At 45.7% G+C, this 21881-nt stretch overlaps 1 protein-coding gene across 1 annotated transcript in view; it reads right to left on the bottom strand.

Moving 5' to 3' along the window:
• COL7A1 (collagen type VII alpha 1 chain) overlaps positions 1–21881 on the bottom strand; it is a 159004-nt gene that overhangs the window by 31666 nt on the left and 105457 nt on the right. Inside the window, exons 77-95 of the mRNA XM_084832478.1 lie at positions 17326–17370; positions 16224–16295; positions 13865–13909; positions 12739–12801; positions 12438–12482; positions 10792–10827; positions 9305–9340; positions 8494–8538; positions 7793–7825; positions 7504–7566; positions 6940–6975; positions 6761–6841; positions 5737–5805; positions 3822–3857; positions 3263–3304; positions 3127–3171; positions 2925–2969; positions 1477–1512; positions 829–888 (exon numbers count right to left, since the gene is read on the bottom strand). Of these exons, the coding sequence (XP_084688604.1) occupies positions 829–888; positions 1477–1512; positions 2925–2969; positions 3127–3171; positions 3263–3304; positions 3822–3857; positions 5737–5805; positions 6761–6841; positions 6940–6975; positions 7504–7566; positions 7793–7825; positions 8494–8538; positions 9305–9340; positions 10792–10827; positions 12438–12482; positions 12739–12801; positions 13865–13909; positions 16224–16295; positions 17326–17370 (933 nt within the window). The remainder of the gene's footprint in view (positions 1–828; positions 889–1476; positions 1513–2924; positions 2970–3126; positions 3172–3262; positions 3305–3821; positions 3858–5736; positions 5806–6760; positions 6842–6939; positions 6976–7503; positions 7567–7792; positions 7826–8493; positions 8539–9304; positions 9341–10791; positions 10828–12437; positions 12483–12738; positions 12802–13864; positions 13910–16223; positions 16296–17325; positions 17371–21881) is intronic.

The following is a 21881-nucleotide window of genomic DNA, read 5'->3' as shown; positions in this document are numbered from 1 at the left end:
ACCACCCTGATCCCCTCACCCAGTCTCTCTCTGCAGCCCATAATGAGCCAAGATGGGCAAGGATCAAGTAAGCAGGTGGTCGGCCGTACAGATGAAAGCACCTTGTCCACTTCATCAGGAGGAAGAAGCTGGAACCGATCCCACAAAACCGGTTTGCCACAGGCCGCCTTTTGCTCACTAACTGTATCCACAGCGTGCAGAGTAACACACCTAATCTGATCAATTTTATCTGCAAAGTGCCTTGCCAAGGCCTCACAGGAGGCCTTAGAATGCTCCAGTGGTTCCGGAGCCACAGGACCGACCAGGCTCCGGACCACTTGGAACAGCCTCCTGGGACAGCACTCTGCAGACGCGATAGAGGCAGCATAATATTCCTTTTTTGCTACCTTCACCGCCACGTGATAGGCTGAAGATACAGCTCTAGCCCGTGTCTGATCGCCTTTGGAGAAACTCAGAAATTTTGTGTCTTTGCAAGATCCTTTTCATCTGGCCAAATCTCCAGAGAAGCAGGATAATCACAGCTTAGAATATCGTACTGAAAGACACTGACTTTCTTGATTTGTGTTCTTGCTTGCGTATTCTAAGATATAGCTGGCTATTTGATGTTATTTTTCCCTGCCAGGACTGAATTGTAAACTATACCAAGAAATACAACCTTTCTTCCACAGCAGCTGTCCACCAGCAGTAGTGCTGAAATCGCTTGACTAGGCTTATGTATCATGAAACAAAAGATGTGCAAGGGAGCGAATAAGGTTAAAAGAATGTGACAATTTCAAAAAAGGAGGCACAGCAAGTGTGGGTGAAGAGAAGAAACAGGAAAGAAATTACCTTCAAGCCTGGTGGTCCAATCTGCCCAGGAGGTCCCTGGAGACCAATCCCAAGTGAACCCTAAATGGTGCAGATGGAAGAAAAAAAGATGTCAATGCACAGGTGATGTGTAAATGATTAATAGGATCTAGTTGTTTATTTAACCAAAGGCTGCATTGACTGAGAGCCCCAATAGTTGTTTCTAGATCACATGGAAGAGTTGACAGGATCTACACTATTTCCAGTGGGCTCGCTGGCAAGGAAGTTGAGATGAGGCATGACACCCTGGGTCTGAAAACATGGATGTCTATTCTCACTCCCCATTTATGGGTAACCTTCTGATTACTGCTGAGTTCCTACTGATAACACAACCATTCACAGCCATCTGGCACCCTCCAGATGGGTTGGACTGCAGCTCCCATCATCCCCAGCCAGCACAGCCAATGGTCAAGTGGGATGTGGATGATGGGAGTTGTAGTCTTAACACATCTGGAGGGCGCCAGGTTGGGAAGCCTGCACTATCAGATACTTGGCATGATGTAGAGTTGAGAACATCTCAGAAAACTGTGCTGGACAACATGACTGAGGTAAACCCCCAGCTATTTATATAAACAAAATAATTACTTCTCAAAATTTAAGCAAACAAAATATATGAGAGCCACTGTTTACCTTTTCCCCTTTGATCCCAGGTGATCCTTTGGCTCCCTATTAATATCCAAAATAGAAAATAGAACAAAGAGTAAGGAATACATATTATATGCACTGCTGACACTGATACTAGAGGTGGTGAGTATACTGATAGATTTCAAAGACTCAGAAAAGTCAGAACAAAAAGGAAGTGCAATTGGCCATTGTATCTCCTGAGGATACAGCAGATAGACAGAAATGGGTTTAAATAACAGAATGGCAGACTTTGTTAAACATTAATAAAAATGCCTTCATGCAAAATTAGTTTAACAATGGGAACAAGCTGCTTGAATGTTACAGACTGGGTTCTGTTTTGGAATTTTTAAATAAAACATTGGACAGACCTGTCAGGAATGGGGTTCAATATTAGATATCCTTCCTAGAGTATCAGACTAAGTTAGGAATAACGACCTTTAAAAAAAAATCCTTCTCAGACTATCACACTTTGAAAGACATTCTTTTCATCCAGTAAGGACTTCAGGTTATTACATCTCCATTTTGTCATTTCCTATCCCATCCATATATTTTCAGGGAAGTTTGTGATGGTGCAAGAATGCCAGGCAGTTGAATTTCTCCCTAGCCTATTCTCTGTCCAGTTATATACCTCTTCAATGGAAGCTCTGCAGGTTTCTTGCCTGGATTCTCCTCTCTAATATGTACCGTTTTCATAATATTGCCCAAAAAACACGGATTAGGGGAGGGAGGGAAAGGAAAGTGAATCACTCACCCCACCCTCCCCTTCCACATAAACCTCTGCACTATCTTTCTGAATCTTTGCAGTTTTCTTACTTTGGGCCACCTCTATGTAGTCTGTCATTTTCAGAAGAATGCTCCACTAGAGACATAGGGGGATAAGCATATCCTATTCTGGATACCTTCAAAATGTAAAGGTTGCTCTGGCACAAAAGTCCCTGCACCTATTTATCTGAACCTTGTTGGGCTTGATCCTCTCAGAAGGGGCAACTATCCCTGCAAATTTCATCCAGTTCTGCCAGAAAATAGAAAAAAAATATTGGCCGTACCCTTAAAAAAAATGAAAATATAAAGGTGCGTAGCACAAAAAACACTGCACCTCTTTTTCTGAAATTTGGCAGGAATAATCCCCTCTTAAGGTTCTACTGCACCTGTAAACTTCATCCACCTTTGTGAAACAGAAAAAAAATCTATAGACATTTTTAAAAATTCCTGTAATGGGATTCCTGTAATGGGAGAACTGAAGCACTGGATTTCCAAATCTCGACCTGGGGTCAGTATCCAAGTCAAAGCAGATGGCTTCTGAATAGGTCCCAAGCAGAATCGGGCCATTTTCCAAAGCACAAGACTAGGGTCCGAGTCAAAACTTATGTCTGGTGCACACTTCTACTGCTTGCTTGTCACTGCACATGCAGTGACTGGACCCTGTGCTTTACTGTACACTCCATAGTACTTACATCTTCTCCAGGATCTCCAGGTTCCCCCTGGCCCCCACGTTCACCCTAGCACAGAAAAATAAAAGTTATGTCAAGGAAGTTAAACTGAAAATGAATCAAGGCCTTGAGAAGTTTCCACAAAGCCCACACTTGCCAGAGAGAGAGAGAGAGAGAGAGAGAGCGAGAGCAGGGGCTCTTTCTTTGAGGAGTAGAAAGAACTCACCTGCTCTCCTCGAGGGCCTGGTATGCCTCGGTCGCCTTTGGCACCCTGCAAAGCAGAAAGATCAGCATTGATACCTGGCTTGAGAAGCAGGGATTTGAAAAATAGCAATGGAAAGCAGCAAGGAAGGCCAACTCACCTGTTTCCCCAGAAGTTCCCCATCAAAATCACCTGGTGGACCCTAAAACAAATCATGTAGATGTTCAATACTGAAGAAGCTCCCTTCAAATCCCATCAGACCCCCTCTGGGGGGGGGGGATCACTCTGCTGTTCCCCCTGCACTTCTGCAAAGTAAGTACATCCAGCCATTTTACTCAGCTGAATTTGGCTCCCTCTCTAGTTTTCAGGCATCATAGAGATTATCCCTCCTTTTCTGTCTAGAGTTCTTGCTGGGAAAAATTATCTGAAGCAAAAACCCCCTCTTCGAAACAGACCAACCATACTTCACAGCACCAGTAAACTGACCTGACAGATCAGAGTACCCAAGTGCCTATCTGCACTCATTACCAACACCACCGCCTTTCAAGAGCTAATATTTGCAGGAGCAGACTTCGAGTCAGAATCTGCAAGTTGAGAGCTACTTCTACAATCCTTCCTGAGCCACCAAAGACCCCAAGAATGCTGTATTCCAGCTCCTGGTCCCACCAGATTACATTATATCCATTCTCTACATTGATCCATACAGGCCTTTAGCTTACCTTCTCGCCTTTCACTCCAGGAGGTCCCACAACAGTCTATAGACAGCCAACCAGGGAGGAAGAGAGATGGATGCTTAATAGCAACGTGGGACATTAAATGAAAGGAATGCTTGCACTGACATTTTCTTCTAAAAAATGTGTGCAAGACGTAAGAGACAGCCAGAAAAGTAGCATAAACCTAAGCCAGGATTTTCCGAGACTCAAGAAGAAGAGGGGTACTTTGATCTCTCCAGTCCTAGCTGGGATTTTCAATAATGGACTGATCCCGCACAGTTTTATCACCACGCCAGCAGTGCAAGAGATGGCTACATAGTGACGCCAACTGTGTAGGCCCTAACTAAACCTCTACGTGCACTGTTAATGAAGGCTGCCATTTAGTAGAAAGGATGGTTTGGGCAGCATGGAAAACCTAGAACCTGTGTAAAAGTGGCAAAGTTTTGGACTGCAGTCTTTGGTGAAATTGATAAGATACTTGGACAGCAATTGGAGAGAACACCAGAGATGGCACTCGTAGGAGTGTTTGAGGGAAATAATAAAAATCGTTCCTTTAAGCCATTGGCTGGATTTTTGTTGGCAGCAGCTAGACTGGTTATTGCTCAATTTTGGAAGGACTTAAGAGTAGTCTCATTGGATGCTTGGTGGGCCCGGGTTTGGAAAATTGCCTTAACAGAAAAGTTAACAAATAAGTTACAAATGGCAAAAGGAAGTAGGAAACAAGATACATTTACTATGGATTAGTAATTTCTTATGCATGTTGGCAATACTCAACTTCATAACACTCTGCCTGTAGCATATCGGCCTCTCTGGTTTATGTGACAATGTATTCTATATTTTTCTGCCTTAACCTATTATAATTTTTGATATGCCTGGACTAGCGCCTGCAAGGGGGTGGGGTGGGGAAAAAAAATAAAGTTTTTTTTTTTTTTTAAGGAAAACCTAGAACCCGTTACAGTACATTCTTGGCTCTCACACAATCAGCTGACAGCTAACTAGAAAGGAAAGAACTGCATTCAAAACGCACAACACAGAAGCATCTGGAATCCATTCTTACAATATACTGAATGTAAAAAATATATATATTCTGAAATCACATTGCCAATTTCCACCATCACCCATCCTCCCCCGCTCCTGCCCCATGCACACTTTTAGGACACCCGCATCCTATAAAGATAATGAAGAGACCTGTATAACCTGACACAGATGAGTATAGGACATAGGAATGTGAAAGGTTAATTAGTAAGGGGTGGGATGTTGTATGCTGGATTTTTATTGCACTAGTACAATGTTTCATCCAATTTTGAAATCCCTATGACTCCTAGAGAATTTGCTTTATAAGGCATCCAATACCAAAGGTTAATGAACTTGAGCACACTCTGGGAGAGAGCGGAAGACAGGAAGGCCTGGTGTGCTATGGTCCATGGGGTCACGAACAGTCAGACACGACTTAATGACTGAACAACAACCAAAGATAAATCTATCAAAGTCTATTAAGCATGATGGCTGCATGTTACGTCGAGTATCAGAGGCACTGTGCCTCAATCCCAGTTGCTGGGGAACACAAGCAGGAGGGTGCTCTTGCACTCATGTCGTGCTTGTGGGCTTTCCACAGGCAGCTGGTTGGCTACTGTAGGAACAGGAGGCTGGGCTAGATAGGCCTTTGGTCTGATCCAGCATTTCTTTTGTTCTTAATACTAAATAACCACAAAAGACAATGTTTGGTGTGAAAAAGATTTTACTGTTGTTTTAATTGGGTTTTTTAAAAAAAATCTTGTAACAGGAAATACAGGGTTGAACATATTATGACCAAGCAAAACGAAGAAATATATTTGGAAAACTCAATGAACAGTAAACAGAACAAGAAGAAAGAAAGCTAAAGCACATGCCCAGAGGGAAAAAAGGAGAAGCCACCTCTCACCTGTCCTGGGGGCCCAGCATCACCAGGTTCTCCTTTGGGGCCTGCAGGTCCCACAGGTCCTGGGACACCCTAGAAAGCAGTTCATAAAGGCAGTTAGGCTTTAGCCAGGAAAGGAATGATGGCTGGTGGACTCCCCTGCCCAATACCGGCAGTGCAACCCTTTGCATGTTCACCGAGAAGTAAGTCCCATTGTGATCAGGGGTTCTCAGGATTGCAGCTACAGCAGGGATGAGGATCCTCTTTCAGCCTGAGGACCAAATTCAATTTCAGAGATGTTCTCAGGGGCCACATTCCACCGGGGGGCCAAAGGCAAAAGGGGTGGCACCAAAAATACAAAAGATGCTGGCATATTGTACCTTCAAACTCTTAGTGCCAGTAAGTAAACCTTAGGAGAGGCATTTCTATCTTTTAGAATGGCAAAAACGGCACAAAAGCCAAGAAACCACCCAATGATCTGTGGTTGGGGGGAAGGGGGTGGAGCCAGGGCAAAGGGGTGTGGCCATCTGGGGAAACTTGGAGGGCTGGACTGAGACTCCCGGCAGGCCAGATTGGGAACCCGGGCCTGGGTATCCCCACCCCTGAGCTAGAGACTCTCAAATGCTTGGCAGTCGTTGCTTCTTAGAAGTGGACTCGACATAAAAAGGTGGCTATGGTTGTTGTAGTTCTTTTTCAGACCACTGCTGTTTGTCTTGGAATCTCTCTGAAGCCCTGTATCGTTACAGGAGATATTTTGTTACTTTCTAACTTGCGAACTAAGATCTCGTGCCTGATGGAGAATCACAGGGACAGGTGGCTGCACAAGATTTGAAGGCCACTCTGTCTTACACAGGCCTCCTGCCTGCATAAGACACAGAGGCATTCAAAACCCAGAGACATAGAAAGTCACAGAACCACAATCTTGTCGCCACCAGCTCTTGTCCCTGTGGGCGAGGCAAGATCATGTAGCATTCGTCTTGGTGCCATTCCCATTGGACAGAATCACAGTTTCAATCAGAAACATGCCATCTCACACTGTGGGCCATACCATTTTCCCGGACAGTCCAGGTTCCCCTTCTTTTCCTGGCACTCCATCTCTCCCTGGGACACCTGGTTTCCCAGGCTCACCCTAAGATGAGGAGAGAAAGCAATTAGAATTAGGGTGTGCGTCGAAGCCAGGTGTGATGTGTGGAGGGTGTCAGTCAGGAGACTCCAAAGTGTGCTTACCACTTGTCCTGGTAATCCTGGAGGGCCCTGTGGACCCTAAAAAGAAACGGAGCAAGAAAAAGACAAAAGAAATGAGGAAGGAATCATGAACATATTCATTTCATTCATTTTATTACATTTCTATACCACCCAATAGCCAATGCCCTCTGCGTGGTTTATAAAGGTTAAAAACCTTATAAATACATTATTATAACATAATTTAAAAGCTATTTACATACACATGCATATGCATACATATTAACAATTTTAACAGTCAACAAGAAGAAATCCCAGGACCCATTAAAAACCCCATCATATGCTGTCAAATGCCTGAGTAAAGAAAGGTGCCAAAAAGACAACAATGTTGGCACCAGGTGGGCCTCACTGGGGAGATAGTTCTGCAATCAGGGGGCCACCACTGAGAAGGCCCTCTCCCTTGTTGCCACCTCCAAAGTTCCCTTGGAGGAGGCCCTTGGAGAATGGCCTCAGATGACAATCATAGCGTATGGGCAGGTTCATACTGGGAAAGGTGTATCGTGTTAATTCCCTAATAGCTCAAGCCAGAAAAGCACACCGGCCACCTACCACAAGCCCAGGTGGTCCTGGTGGTCCTGGTAGTCCAACATTTCCTTGGGGGCCTGGTAAACCCTGCAATGAAGAAAAGTGAAAATGCTGGCCACAGATACCACCCAGCATCCAGCCAGGCCTATTATGTGGTGTTCCCAGACACTACTATTCCAGAAAGGAAAGGTCCAAAGATACTCAGGAGTACCTCTTTAGCAATGAACAAAGACCATGAAATAGCTGGGATTAGGCCAGAACACTCTAAGCCAGCAGGTGTGTATGCTGGGGAATGAACGGTAGAGATACTCACCCGGATGCTGGAGCCAGGCTCTCCTGCATCTCCCTGTAAAGAAGGGAGTGGGGGACACACAACACTATTACTAATCTATGCCTGACAGAGACACGAATGCTAACTGCAGGGCCAGCGTCAAGGGTAGCTATTGTTGGGAACCTGCCAAATGGGACCACGCCCCAGCAGGGGCCCACTGACAAGAGTCTGCTGGATTTGTTCCTTCTCTTCACTACTGCAACCTGCTTGTTCACCTGCCTCTGCTCTGGCCCAGACAACGGTGGTGGTGAGAAGGAGGAGCACTAGAGATGCCACGGCCTACTGCTCCCTGGCTCTCTGCCCGTCAAGCAAGCAAGCGGCAGCAATGAGGAGGAGGAGGAGCAAGAGCAGCTGGTGAGAATGGTGGTGAGAAGAATAGCCCACTGAGGGGCTCTTGTCCAAGGATCCTCAGAAACCTGGAGCTGGCACTGTCTAAAGTGCTTCCATTTTTGCAAAGGAGAATGTGGGCAAACCATCTGGCTCCGTAATAGGGTTGCTATGCCAAAATTTGAGAAATCAAGGTACTCCATGGGGATTCAGAGATCTGTTTGTGAAGCAGTGTCCCCCACAGGATAAGGATGGGGTGTTCTAAATACACTTAAGAGTGTAAACCTTCCGCTGTTACGGCTTTGGGTAGAAAGGGAGTTTCACAAGCCCTATGGCGATCAAATCAGGACATATACCTTTATTCCAGGTAGACCTTGAGTGCCTGGAGGGCCGACAGGACCCTGTAAGGAAAGAGGAGACGGGTACTTCCAGTAACCAAAGCACAACAACGACTGAACTAATTCAAAGGTTGTACACAACACACTGACATGTTTTCTATCATGTCCTTGGACTTTTCTGCAGATGTACAATGAAGGCTGTGTATAAACCAGGAAGTCAACTGAACCTAAACCAAAAACTGAACTGAACCTTTATTGGCCTGAACAAGAACTAAACCAGAACTTCTTCAAATATAGATAAACCAGAATGAAACTTAAACATTTATTGTTTGACTCCCCGGCAAAAATCTCTGCTCTGGACTATTTATTTATTTACATTTATATGCTGTCCTTTCCTTTCTTTCTCTGCCTTTCTTCCACTACAAAGCCATCAAGGCAGTGGATTCTATGTAATCTTGGTGATGAGGCTGAATGTTATCCACTGTGAGAACTGCCTTGTACGATTATGTCTACAGCAGAGGCAAGGGAATGTGTGGCCCTCCAGAAGTTGGTGGACTGCAACTCGTATAAGCTCCAGCCAGCTTGGCCAAAGGAGAGGGCTGATGGGAGAAGCAGTTCAACAATGTCTGGAGGACCACACATTCCCCATCCCTGGACTACAGTTTTGAGAACAAGACAGGACAATGATGTAGAATGAAGGAGGCAACTAGTGCCAGACATCTCCCATATAATACATCCTATTTTGACTTTGGCCAAGTTGGGTTTGCTGTCACTTATTCAGAGCCTAGCCAGAGAGCTTATAAGAATATGGAATGCCAGTTTTACTTACAGGAGGGCCTGGTGGTCCAGGATCTCCTTGGTTACCCTGTAGGAATAAAGAGACATAATCAGTGCTGGATATGGGGCTGATTCATCTCTAAGTATCCATGGTTAGCTATTTTCAGGGCCTTGATACATTGGTAAAATAGTTTTGTCAAAGGACGTCACTTCCAGTGAGCTCTCCGCCCATTCCTCGCTCAAAGACAGCCTTCCCCAACCCAGTGCTCTCCAGATACAACTCCCAGAATTCCTGACCATTGGCAATGCTGGCTGGGGTCGATGGGAGTTGAATTCCAAAACATCTGGAGAGCACCAGCTTGGGGAATGCTGCTCTATGACATTACATGCTACTGCCACAGCACTACAGGCAAGGGGAACTTTCATTCCAGCTGGAATAAATCACTGAGGAAGTAAACAACAGAAAATGGCCAAACCAATTAGGTTAAATAGTTCTGACCATTAAAGTCTATGGGTAGTATCCTATTGTGCCTGTGCACATGTGGGAGCGACTGCCTGCACAACTTTCACGCTTCTAAAAATAACCCGAAATGAGTGGAAACGCTCATTTCTGGAACAGGGCCGGTCAAGAGAGCTCGTGGAAGGGGGCTCCACTGACCTGTCCCAATCCACTTGTTTCCCAGGGGTGGGGTGGGGTTAGAAGCACAAAAGCCCCGTTGCACAAGCAGTGACTTCTGCAAAGGCAACAGAACCAGTGAGGGCAGAGTGGCCTCATTGGCTACTGTCCCAAGTGTCACACGCCCAAAGAGCACAGATCTTCCAAGCAATGAAACATTAGCTTTTCACCACTACTTTTGGGGCTTTGCGTGCCCAACATTCATGTGGGGAAAGTACCATGTGGGTTGGTACTACACAGGTACACTTCATGGTGATTTTCACAAATCATGTGGAATCATTTGGAGCTGTCGTGATTGTGGATGTCAGTATTAAATGATATTTGCATATCATCAGTTCACGAGGGACATTTCTCCTTACAATCACATCCCTGGATTGGTTCGCATGGAGAGGAAAAAAAATGCTGTTCTCTCCAAATTAGGGGGCGGGGAATGAGGTGGAGAGATATGGTTTATCTAGTCACCCAGTGAGTCCATGGCTAAATTGAAATTAGTGCTGAAGACTTACAGTTCCTAGTTGCAGTGCACTAGTCCTTCCATGGACAATTATACAACAACAACAATGCATTATGGATTCCCCTCTGCTGTGTGCATGTGTTTTTTTTTATACATACATATATATTGCAAGGACATCAAAATGCTCAACAAATAAGTGGTTTGCTTTCTTCTGATTCCCAGACCCTATTTTGAGCATCGTACCAAGGATCCTTCTGCAAAGCTTAATAGTGCTGCTTGAAAATGCGATGCAAAGAAGACTGCCCCCCCCACGCACACACAGACTATTATTGGCAAGAGGCAGAGTGCTCCATGCAAGGTGGGGTAGGTGAGATACAGCGGGGGGGGGGGGAGGAAGAGCATCACCTACCGGTCTGCCCAGAACTCCGGGGAAGCCTGGCAAGCCCTGCAAAGATCCAATTCAAAGATCCAGAGAGTTAGCGAGACCCAGAGCAATCCCTCAAGCAAGCCTTGCTTGATCCTTGCTTCCCTCACAACACAATGCCAAGGCTGAGCTGCTCCTACTGCATTAAAAAGAGCGAGAGCAAGCAGAGAAAGCCGACCATAGCCAATAACTCAGGTCTACTGGAGCCTACCAAGAAACAATACTTACAGCTGGGCCAGGAGGCCCTCTAAAACCCTGCTGGCCCTGGATGGGAGGGAATGACACACAAAAACAGAGACACATGAACCAGAGACATAAAGCAGAACAATAAGGGGCGGGGGGATTGCTTGCCGTCATCTGAAAGAACTCCGTAATGGAGCTGAAACCCCACATGTGACAAAACAGGACATCTGAGGCCGCTTTCTTATTTACCATTGGCCGTCAGGAGCACTGAGGCATGTCCAAAAATAAGGGAGCTCCTTGTGCAAGTAGTTCTTCTCAGCCCTCCAGATATCAAGAGAGATCAAACACAGAGAGAACAGAGCTTTCAGCCTGGCTGAATACAACACAGCCACTCCAGTGAGTCTCCTTAGCCATAAAAAAGGGGGAATTTGGCATCATAGAGAATGTTTGGCAGTTTCTGGGCACGTGTTTGGGTGCTTGAATGTGCAGAAGCCCTGGGCAGCAACACCAAACCACCACTGCCACAAGTGATGGAGACTAGGCGGATCCTTCTGTTGAGGCCTCCTCAGCCAGAACATGGCCTGGAAGTGACACCATGCATGGCAGCACACCAGGCCCAACCCTGCAAGAGTCCATTGAGTTCACAAGACAACAGGTCCAACAAGGAGGGTCCTGGAGATGGTTTGTTAAATCAACATAGAAAACTCGCACAGATCTCAAAGCACATCATTACTGTGGGAAAGGACAAGAGGCACACAGCAGCAATGAAAGGGCCAGCTATGAAAGGAAAACATATTGTGAACGGAAGCCCTCCATGAACCTTTCTCCCCAAATCTCACCCTGGCTTCCCAGTGCTGGTAAAGCACTGCCTGACCCATAAGTAGGATGATCTCTGTCACCCTTATTCAGGGCTCAGCTTGTCTCAGAGATTCCATCCAGCAAGGATTCCGCCCACACTCCACGGGTCACAAGGAGAAGCATCACCAGTGCCCATGCTAACAGTGTTTCTCTGCAGTCATAGAGCAGGAGGGCTACAGAGATACATAGGTCTGCACATGAGAGATGGGAGGCCTTGGATGAAGACTTGTGTTGCTGGACTCCTGGTTTCTTCAGAAGCCCAGATCCACTCACTAAACTCCTCTCTGAGAAGCATCTCAGCTAGTATGGAACATTTTGTACAAATCCTTTCCAGTGCTCGAATTATAGGGGTGGGATGGATGATCCCCTTAGCAGCTGTTTTTAAAAGGTGATGGGGAGCATGAATTGGCTAAAGCTGGGAGAGGGGAGTCAGGGGATGGGGCCGTGGATTACATTAAAGTTCCCCTACCTTTTCTCCTACAATGTGAACACTGATCCTTTCCCTTTGACTCTCTTTTCTCTCATCTGCCCGCCCCCCAAATCATACACATTTCCCATCCCTGTGCTGAGGCTCCCTCCCTTTTACTTACTGCTTTCCCTTCTGGGCCAGGAAGGCCCCTCTCTCCTGGAAGGCCCTGCACCAAAAGAAGGACATGAGAGTGAGCAGAAGGTCAGCAAGACATCAGTACCACCTTCAAAGCCACAGTGCATTGCAGCATCAAATATATGTGGATGTGGAACAAGCCATCCTCCCTACCCCCACCCCCATCCCACCACAGCAGGGTGTTTTTGCTAAAAAGCAGTAGCAACTCCAATTTCTGAACTGTTTCTCTCTGCTCCCCTTTCAGCAGCTGCCACTATTTTTGACAATGGTCCATCAGCAATACTCACTGGAGCGCCGTCCCTGCCTTTCTCGCCGGCTTCACCCCTCTCTCCCCTCTGCCCAGCTTCACCCTGCAATTCAAAAGGTCGGGTGATATCATAAAGGCAAGCAAGCAGCCCCATTGTGTCAACCCCTCACCCCAGGAGCCAATCCACATCCAGTCCTTTGATTGTCCATTGTGAGGCTCAGCTCAGTTCAGCCAAGAGTGTGGGGGCTGCCAACATTCTAGAAGAGCCCTGGCTTTGCTCCCTTGCCCCCAGCATAGCGGTGAGTGTGAGGCATTTAGGTTTGCACAGAGCAGGACCCCAGCAGGAGCGAACCTGAAAAAATAAGCCCGCTAAGTCCTACTGATTTCAGTGAGCCTTAAGCATTGAGTCAACTGTTTGCTTCGGTCCCAGCGATTTAATGTCACAACATTAAATATCAGTTGAAACTATTTTACTCCTTATTGTGATTCCTTTCATGAAACATTGCACCCTTTCCCAAAATGTCCTGTTTACCCTTATCAGATATTGTGGGTGGGGGGTGGGGAGGACAAAAGACATTTTTTGTCCTGAAAATGTCCTGCTTTCATCAGGACCCTTGTATCACCAGCTTGACTTATACCCATTGCAAAGGAAGCTTAAACCCCTGAGGCCAGAGACAGCCCAGACCCACCCTGAGGAATGGAGCCAGGAGTGGCGAGTCAGAATTTCTGGCCTGATTCTGGGAGTGAAGGAAGCTCCTTTGGTATTGGGGGGCGGGGGGGGGGAACGGGATACGAAGGAAACCAAGCTAAGCTCTAAAGGAAAGCAGGACAGACCTAGATTTAACCAAGGTCACGAGATTCCTAGAGAACGATCCATGGTAGGTAATGGCAGTGGGACGCAGCGCGGTGGACAAGACTGCTTTCCCCCCCCCAGTCATAGCTGTTACTGCACTGCTGCGTGGGCGTGTAAAAATCAAACCTGCTTGGTTCAGGGCTGCTGAGTTATTCATTAAGCCAATGAAAAGGATAGAGAAAAAGTATTAAAAAGCAAGATAAAGTCAAACACTTGCAGGAAAGAAGAGATTCCCCTCTTGCAAGCGAAGGCACAGAAGAGACACAGGGAAAGCTGGGGAGATGCAGGGGTGGGAGACTTACTACACTCAGACCTTATCGCCTCTAGAGCCTTTTGCGCCATCTTCTCCTGGCTCTCCCTGTAGAGGAAGAAAAAAGGGGAACAGTTAGCTGCAAGCCCTAAAAAACCAGAGTGGGTCATGCCTTCATTTAGTCCTTCTTTCTCATCACCCATCATGTCTAAGTGGTATCTAATACCATCCTGGGAATCTCAGCAATGAAGCTTGGATTGCCACCTTGCCCCAAAATGCAAGTTTGTTTCTATCACATGGTTCACTCCTGTGATCGTTTTTCAGTCTTCTTTTGCTTTCTTCTTTTTGTGGATGCAATCCTATAGAACTCTTACTGAACTCCCATTGAGTTCAGTAATTCTCACTGAACTCACTGGGACTGACTTCTGAGCTGACATGCTTAGGGCTGTACTTTTAGTTGATTAATCCGTTGAGACCAGTGTTTAATTGGTGAGGGCAAATGTTAATAGATGTGGGTTGGAACCCACGTCACACAATCAGACCTCCGCTAGCACAACAGAACTGCACAACTAGAGAGGTGTCTAATTCTACTACTTTCTTACAGGGTATTTCCCTCCCTGACCTATGATTGGCTGCTACATGGTTGCAACTGTCTACTTTTGCTCATCACTAGAAGATGGATATCAGGGCCTCTGGGCAGATAGTTTGGTCAAGCTGCCCTCAAGGAACCTACCCTCCTCTGTTAAGTCAGCTTGCTAGTCACTCATATATGTGTGATGCACAGAGACCATAAAGAAGAATAGTTTGCTTACCTGTAATTGTGGTTCTTTGAGTAGTCATTGAGCATTCACACAACCTACCCTCCATCCCTACTGTAGGTCCCCAGATGGCTAACGTCCTACTCTAATCCTTAGAGTCACTGGGCAGTCTTATGGAACTGAGCAGGAACAGCAGGACCTCGCCCCTTGAGTGTGCATACTGGAATAAAGGGCGGATTCCCACCAAAGCGTGCTCAGGTATAAATGCTACCCATCAGGGCTCCGCACAGAACCCATGTGTGTGAATGCACAGGTGACTACTCAAAGACCTACAGTGACAGGTAAGCAACCTGTTCCTCTGTTATGGTTTGAAAGCTTCTCTGATTTGGGAAGCAGGCAAGTTAAATTCAAATTCTGACATCATTCATGACGAGACTAAATAAAGGCAAGACTGAAATTACTAAAACTAGGAATGCAGCACAGCACCATTCAAATGCAAAACAGGAGCAAGTATAAGGTGGAGCCCTGCCATCACAATAACCCACAACAGAACCTAGCCGGAGCGCTAAGTTAAAGCATCAAAGATTCCCATCTCAGATTCTCTAATTCGTAGTCCCACTTTAGACCACCGGGGTTTCTATTCAGGGCAGAGAGATGATCTCCTGCTGAAGCAGCAATACTTTCCCGGCAACATCCATCCCATCAAAATATAAAGGCCAAACAAGACATCACGCTACGCCGCCCTGTGAATAAGCCATGGTGGGTGGGTTGTCCGGCGAATGCTCCACAGTACTCCCGACAGATGATCAGGCTTGCTGTGGCTGGTCCTCCTGCTCCTTCCCCCTCAGTCCTGCAGCTGGCTCTGGCCCCTATCCCAGGCACCTTTCCAGCACAGCCCACCTTGTCTCCTTGCCCTGGCCCCCTCCCTGCTCCAATCGCTACCCCTTTTTGCCCTCCACTTAAAAAAAATTGGTGCTTCAGGAGTACGCAAATGTGTTCATAATTACAACCCCATCTGCACAATTTTAAGGCACCAGGGGGAAAAAAAGGTTACAAATAAGTGACGGTCATTCCAAAGTGCTGCTTCAGCATCAGCAGGAGGGCAATCACCGGCAAGGGAGGCTGGAGGGGGCACTGGTGAGATCACAAGGAGTGGCATGGGGGTTTTGCCGCTCTTGCTGAGCAACTCTGTAGCCAATCCTGGCAACCCATGATAAAATCGCTCTTCCGGGTTCGGACAACATGACAACCCTGCAACAAGCCATCTGTTCTCAGGGCGGCTTGTTCACAAAAATCAAGCCCCCCCCCCCCCCCCGAGAACACACCAGGTTTGAATAACATGACAACCCACCAGGCTGGCTGCCCATGGCGGGTTGTGATGTCATGCGAACCCAGTCATTAATTTGTGACTGCAATTAACATGCAGCGTTTTTAAAAAATGTAAATAGCAGCTACAGGTTTTTAAAAATACTGTAAATAATGCAGCAGAAGGACTATAGTGGATAAAAAGGGAGAATTTAATCCATACCCCCGCCCCCACCCCCTTCTTAAGTCCTAACCAAAATCGCCTCCTCAAAGCTGCTATTTGCACAGGGAGGGAAGCAATTAATGTTATATCTAGCTTGGAACTAATGGAAGGAAAGGGGAGAGGGCTATGTACTAACCTTGCTTCCCTTGGGTCCTGCAGGCCCACGTTCCCCTGGAAACCCTGAGAGGCTCCCTTCCATCGTGTCTACCTGGAAACACATAAATACATCAACCCAGTAATCTCTCTCTCCGACACACATGCACACACCAAGTCTGTGCATTATCTTCCATGTCCCCAATACCACCAATAAAAATCATATTCATAATAGAGCTGTAGGAACTGTCGGACCTAATCAGGATAAATCCTCAGCACTGGCAAATGACTGCCATATATTCTGACACAGATGGGCCTTATATGTCAACTCTGGTCAGTGGGAGATCCTTGTACTTGATGGAGTTGTAAGTTTTTCTAGATCATAACCCAAATTTCAGAAGCCATGATTGTGATGGGGACAAGCCCAATAAACAAGAGCTCAGATGGAAGCAAGAGCAGGAATGGCAGTGAGGGGGCGGGGGAGATTGGCCATACCACACGTTGATGGTTACCCACTGAGTAAAGTGGGTAGAGCACTGTGAACCTTTGGACTCAGCCAGAAAATGGGAAATGCCTAGCACTTGTGCCAGAGCTATTTTCTGAGGCCTTGTATCAATTTCAGGCAGGGTTGGGCAACTTGTGGCCCTCCAGATGTTTTGGCCTACAACTCCCATCTTTTCTCAACATTATGCTGGCTAGGGCTGATGGTAGGCGAAAACATCTGGAGGGCCACAAGTTGCTCACCCAATTTAGGGCAATACATGTTGGGGACAAGCTCTAAATGTTATTCCCATTCAAAATTAAGCCATTCACTGCTTAAGACAAAATAGAGGAAGGAGTTGAGGGGGTGGACGGGAACTATCTGTTTGAGCTTCACATTCAGACTGAATTGCCCAAGAAAGTGGACATAATTGTCTCTAGACCAAAGCATCTATAGTCATAAGGGGCACACCACAAGGGACAAAAGAGCATGTATGCCCTGTCTCTTCTTCTTGTGCTTTCAAAGGCCAAGGCCTTTCTCACATAATTCAAGGCACACAGGATATAACTCAACACCAGTGATTAACAGCACTGTGCCTTGATTTATTGTAAATTCCAGGGACAGCTGGTGAAAATGGACACCCAGGGATGAACAAATAACTCACCTTGGGTCCAGGTGGCCCTGGAGGGCCTGGTAAGCCATCTCTGCCCTGGGGACAAGATATAGAGGACAATAATCAAAGATATGGATGATTTGCCAGAAAGGTGATCTAATTCCTATTCACCCCACCACCACCACTGAGAGTCATAACGCAAGCCTTCTCCACTGACTCTTAAAAGCTAGCAAATGAATGGGAATCAGAGACAGGCCTACAGGTATTGTTCAGGACTAACTATACTTTGCATGCAAAGCATTTGCAATAGATGCCATTTAAAAAGAAAAGTAGCTTCAAGACAAGGGAATTCAGAGCAGAAAAGCAGTGTTGCTTAGTTTTTTCCTTGTCTGCTATTTCTCCACCATCCCCGCTAAGTGAATTCTCCCTGAGCAGGGTCCCAAACATGTGCTCAGTTGTTGGCTTTGAATCTTTATAATAGTTTTAATGTTCTTGAAATGTACTTTTGGGTAGTTTTGTGATTGTACATCACAATGGAGGCTTTTATTAGAAAAGCAACTTATCAAGATTTCAAACAAACAAAATAAAGAGTCTTGTGGCACCTTAAAGACCAACAATTTTATTCTGGCTTAAGCTTTTGTAGACACTACCTCTTTCATCAGATACATGATGTGTTAACCCCACCCCCACCCCAAATAAACAGGAGTTCAGAAGCCTGTTGGAGAGGGAAGCCACATGGGGGTGATTTTGAGTAGACAAACAACAGATATGAAAAGGGATAGATACATCCTTCTGTCACTGCATATCCGCTCGAAATATAAGAATTTTCTACTCTGTTTATCCCATGCGAACATAATTTTTCAGGTGAGGAAAACCTCAGAGCCTGCTCCAACTTGACTGTGCCCTCTCCCCACAGGACCAACTGACATCAGCTGCCCTGTGGGAAGGATCCTGAGGAGCTGTTACATTTCAATATGTTTTATTTTGATTTTATTACTGTATTTTGATTTTATTTGTAAGCCATCTTGGAAAAATTTGTATCCTTAACGAGAGGATATAAATAATCAATATCCAACCCTTGTCCTGAAGCTGCTTTTGTAATGCACATAACTGTCAAGTATGGACAAAGTGAGGCAGCTTGGCAATTACTCTGGAGCAGGGGTCCCTAACCTGTTTGGAGCCGTGGGTGCTTTGGGGAATTTGAGATACTGCTGTGGGCACTACCACAAAATGCCTAATCAGTGGGTCAACACTTTGCCATCTACTTGTCATGTCTTAGGCTGCATCTTATTCAGCTTCATGTCTACTGGACACCACAACATCTCTTTAATAAAGGATTGTTTAATTCAGCGAATTGCTGGTAGTGCAATACAGTGAATGCTTCTTTTAAAAATATGTTTTAGCAATGTCCAGTAGATGCTTCTTCTTGCGGGGAGGTTATTATACAGAAAATTTTTGTTCTGGAACCGTCTTTAATATTCAGTGGCGTACACGCTCTTTTAAATTATATGATTCATGGAAATTAACAAATTGTCAATGTAAATGGATTCTCTGCACCCTTTTGACAGGTAAAAGACCGGTATTTTAACTTTGGAGGGATAAATGCTCACCTCCTATAGTGCAATGTATTGAGGACTTAACAAAACTTTCAATATTTGAAAGGGTGGCTGTGATATCTACATAATGTAAATGTTTGTGTTTGAATTGTAAAATGTTATCTAGGTAAGAGTTAATGGAATGTCAGTGTGTGTGTGAAAGGTGGGGAGAGCTTGTGAGTGAGGGAACTCTAAGGAGTTTGAAAGGAGAGAACAGACACTTTAACAGTTGGAGAGGGTTGAGGGATTCAGTGAATGTACATCTAGTGAGTGGGGTTTGGGGTGAAGGGTTTAGAAGGTGTAGGTAGGTAGGTAAGGACTAAGTATAGGATGATTAAATAATAACCTATATAGCTCTTCTTGTATTTAATAAAAAAACAGGTTTATTATATATATAATCCCACATGTTGGTTTGATTTATTAATGCTATCAAACAGAAGTCTATTTTCCTGTTGCTACCCCTGTATTGGTTAAAGGAAACTAGCTGACCTATTGGGTTTCTCCTTGAATAAAGTAAAAGGGCTGAAGCTTTGGGATTCAGTGAGGACAACTGGCCAAAGCTGAGGCAGACATCCTGTTTTTTTTTCCCCCAGTTTCAACAGGTGGAAACTGGAGAGCGAATAACCCGGTGCAGGAACATCACAGTGGCATATAGACCTCACCTTCAAATGGATACTTATTTGGATATTTGGTCCACTTTTGTTGCAGCCCATGTATAATTGCTAGACAGTTGTGTGCATGTCATACAAATCCATGCATGTATATTAAAAAATGGGAATTTTTTTTTAAAAAAAATTGGGGTTGCCCACTGGCACCATGCTGCAGACCCATGGGCATTATGGTGCCCGTGGGGGCTGCATTGGGGACCCCTGCTCTGGGCTCTAATGAATATGAATAACATTTCTTTATTGTATACATGAAACAGTTAACACAACCAATTTATTAACAATTAACAAAAATGAAAAGAAAAAATGATCCAGTCCCAAACCACTGTTGGTTATGTGGCAACGGTGTCAGTCCGGGTCCATGAAAAGTGCCTTTCAGTCTAATAGTTCCTGTTCACCGTGTTTCTCTTCTTTGTGAATTGTCTATGCTCCTTTCTCTCCCAGGTCTCTCTTCAGCATCTTCTCTTCAGTTCCCCCCACAACTGACACCAACTGACCCCCCCGCCCCCACGTGGTGTTCCTTCCCAACATTCTAAGCCACTCTCTTCATTCTATGATGTCACAGGAGTACACGCTACATACTTCTCCCGCACCTCCCACTTAGCCATACACGTCCTTGTGTATTCTATTCTAACGTGCCATTCCCCAGGAACGTTCCTGAATCTGTTTCTGTGGCGGGATACCTTTATAGATCTCTCAGAGCATGTAAGACTCCATGGATTCATTTGTAGCTCTTATTCAAGGTTAACCACTTCTCTATTTTCCTTTTTAGATGCCCAAAGACATTGTTCAACTGAAGTTTCACTTGGAGGCGTTTTTGCTCTCCTCTCGTAATTCTTCAAGTTCCTGCCTTAAACTTTCCCACAGCCTTCTCACTCCTCCATAGCTCATTCAATACTGCCTCCATGGTCTTACCCATCAGCTGCTGTTATAACCTGCCATCATGGGCCCCAGTTCCCAAAGAACATTTTCATCCGCCCGAGCCCTCTGCAGGAGATTCTACACCAGAACCTTTGAGCACAACAACTCTGTCTAAAGTGTCTTGTTTCTTACTCTTTCCTTCATAGAAACAGAGTTAGGAAGGGACCTTGGAAGTAATTTAGTCCACCCTCCTGCTCAATGCAGGGATCTGCATTGCAGGATGCAACTACAGTATTCCCAACTTTTAGCTGTCCAGTCTCTGCTTACTGTAAATACCTCCAGCCAAGGAGAGCCCACCATCTCCTGAGGCAGATGGATCCACTGTTGAACAGTCTTTTAATGTCTGGCTAAAATCTGCTTCCCTGTGATTTCCACACCCTGGCTCTAGTCCTGCCTTCTGAGGCAACAGAGAATTAGTCTGCTTTGTCTTCTGTGTGACAGCCTTTTAAATATTTGAAGATAGCTATTTTCTCTTCTCCATGCTAAACATACCAAACTTCCTTATCAACTTCTGCAGTTTTATCCTCCAGGCTGTGGAGCAAAAGTACTGCTTTGTGGTCCTTAGGCATCACTTCTCCCTCTCACTTTTTACTTTCCTCTGTAGTAGTGTAGCACTGTCAATATGACCCAGTTTCTGAGATGTCACTTGTGCTCTACTGATTGCCTGCCTCTGCTAAGGGCTGGGCTGCCTTGAGTCCATCTATGTCTTCGGATGCTATAGCAAGGAATTCAGTGAAACCAGCTCTGCCTCAGCCACAAAGAGATGGTTCTGGAAAGAATCCCTTTCCGCTTTTAGTTCTGCAGGTTCCCTATGCTGATCTTCCAGGTCCTATTGGAACATGCACACCTGATGCCACAGGGAGATAACTTATCCTTTACAGTTCTGCCTTGTGCTATCTGACCATGTCCCGCCCTGTGCTTTTGGGGGGCTTGCAGGTAGCATCTGATGGCAGTCAGACCAAGGCAGGAAGAAAATAGGGCCTTGGATAGATTCAAATGGTTTGTGCTGAATGAAACTGTCTCTTACTAGAACAATAGGAAGATGTTGTCTCAGCTGAGAGCTAAAGACAACTGAAGCTTATGTAGGCTGACAAGATCCATTGTGTGGTCAACTCCACCCCTCCTGGAGGAGCTGACTGGACTGTTAAAGGACCCTTGCTTGATTTTGTAGCCTGAGTCTTCTGCAAGGCTGGGGAGATGGTGTTTCTGCCAAGGATTCATCCTCTGAGTCAGAGAATGATGGCAGGGCTGTGTCCTCTGGCTGGGAGGTCCCTGAATAAGGAAGTGACTGTTCTGCTCCCAAGGAGGCAGCCTGTGCCTCATTAGATCCTCTGCTGCACACTAGCAGGTCTGAGGGCTGGGGATCATGACAGACCATTGTCAGCAGGTACTCCTGGGTTCTGTGAGGTCTCAGCCACAGCCACAA

This window comes from Heloderma suspectum, chromosome 2, assembly GCF_057233095.1.
Source record: "Heloderma suspectum isolate Gila_16-S chromosome 2, 16-S_ref, whole genome shotgun sequence".
Taxonomy (NCBI): Eukaryota; Metazoa; Chordata; class Lepidosauria; order Squamata; family Helodermatidae; genus Heloderma; species Heloderma suspectum.
The sequence above is the reverse complement of the archived record's forward strand: the minus strand, read 5'-3'. Positions and strand labels throughout refer to the sequence as shown.